Below are 1,528 nucleotides of genomic sequence, written 5' to 3'. Positions count from 1 at the left end.
AGTGCTAAGTAGCCACTACAACTAATTACACCACCATGGCAACTGAATACAACACCATGGTAACTGATATGTATGTCACAACTAGTGGTAAGTAGCCACTACAACTGCATACACCACCATGGTAACTAATGTTTATACCACAACTAGTGCTGATGAGTCATGATAGCTAGTAGGTCAGGATGTGTTCTGATGTGTATACCACAGCTAGGGCTGATGAATCATGATCACTCGATAGTTTACGATGGTTTCTGATGACTCAACAAGGAGATCCCAACTATGCCTAAGCGCACATGACAGAGTGGCATATGCGTAGCAGCGTAGATTGAGCATGCTTCCGAAACCAATCACATGTGTACTTCATAAAAAGCCAATCACAGATAAGGTCACATATCACAACACACCAACAACAAACCGCAACACACCTCGATGAGGGTAGTCTCACTTCCAGAGACCATATTCTCGGCAATCTCCTTATTTTTATACAGCCCTGTTTTAGCTACGGTAACCAACTGCCCCAGTTTGTCGGTCAGGGTTTGGCGTATGTTCTGCGTCAACCCAATTACAGCCTCGTACTCAGTGGTCTGTGATGGTACGTTGGATGACATTGAGGGTGGGCTGGAGATGGACAGCTTGTGTAACACAGCTTCAAATAACCGCACACACATGGCCTAACCACAGCCATTCTAGTATGATTCTGCGATTGTAATCCAATGAGGTTCACAAAATCGTGTACGATCCTGAAAAAAATACTTATATATGTATATACGTATATACACATACATACATACAATACTACAGTACTACATGTATACACCCACCCACCCACACACATCTATATTATATATATATATATATATTATATATATATATATATATATATATATATATTTATATATATATATACATACATCCGATTTATATAAATATGTATATATATGTATATATATATACATACATACATACATGCATATATACATATACATATACATACATATATACACTTATAGATATATAGATATATAGAAATATAGAAATATAGATATATATATATATATGTGTGTGTGTATATGGATACCTTCATGCATGCATACATACATGCATACATGCATAGTAGCATATATAGTAGTATATTGTGTACATCAAAATAGAGAAATAAATGTGCTATGACAGATGACTATAAATGATTGATTGATAAACCGAGGTGACTCACTGTGTTCTTGGCCTGCTCATCAATGGCACTTTGGAGAGCAGTCAGCGCTTTTGATTGGGCGTCTGAAAACTGATCGACCTGCGCGAGTATATTGCTGCATTCTGATTGTACCTCCGAATCCATATCGGTTGCACTCTTTATATTGTTACTCTGTAAAGTAGGTATAATTGCGCAGTTGTTAGTTAACTTGAGTGTGCATATGATATTCAGGAAGAAACAAATGAGTGATGAATGAATGCCAAACAATACTACCTCTGCCGACTTGTAGCTAAAGTATATCTAGGAAGGTTAATATTATGCGGGGTCAGCGTACTATGT

The 1,528-nt window shown here is 37.2% G+C and overlaps 1 protein-coding gene across 1 annotated transcript; it reads right to left on the bottom strand.

Moving 5' to 3' along the window:
- Positions 1-274: 274 nt before the first annotated feature.
- Positions 275-1,360, bottom strand: SARC_11226 (hypothetical protein; the record flags this gene model as incomplete). Its single annotated transcript, XM_014294690.1, has 3 exons — positions 275-280; positions 423-581; positions 1,211-1,360. Coding segments are annotated over 3 exons (315 nt in total), but the record flags the coding sequence as incomplete, so codon positions are not given.
- Positions 1,361-1,528: the final 168 nt, after the last annotated feature.

The sequence above is a fragment of the Sphaeroforma arctica genome, assembly GCF_001186125.1.
Source record: "Sphaeroforma arctica JP610 unplaced genomic scaffold supercont1.1580, whole genome shotgun sequence".
In the NCBI taxonomy this organism is placed as follows: domain Eukaryota; class Ichthyosporea; order Ichthyophonida; genus Sphaeroforma; species Sphaeroforma arctica.
Note: the sequence above shows the minus strand (reverse complement) of the source record. Positions and strands in the feature narration are given on the sequence as shown.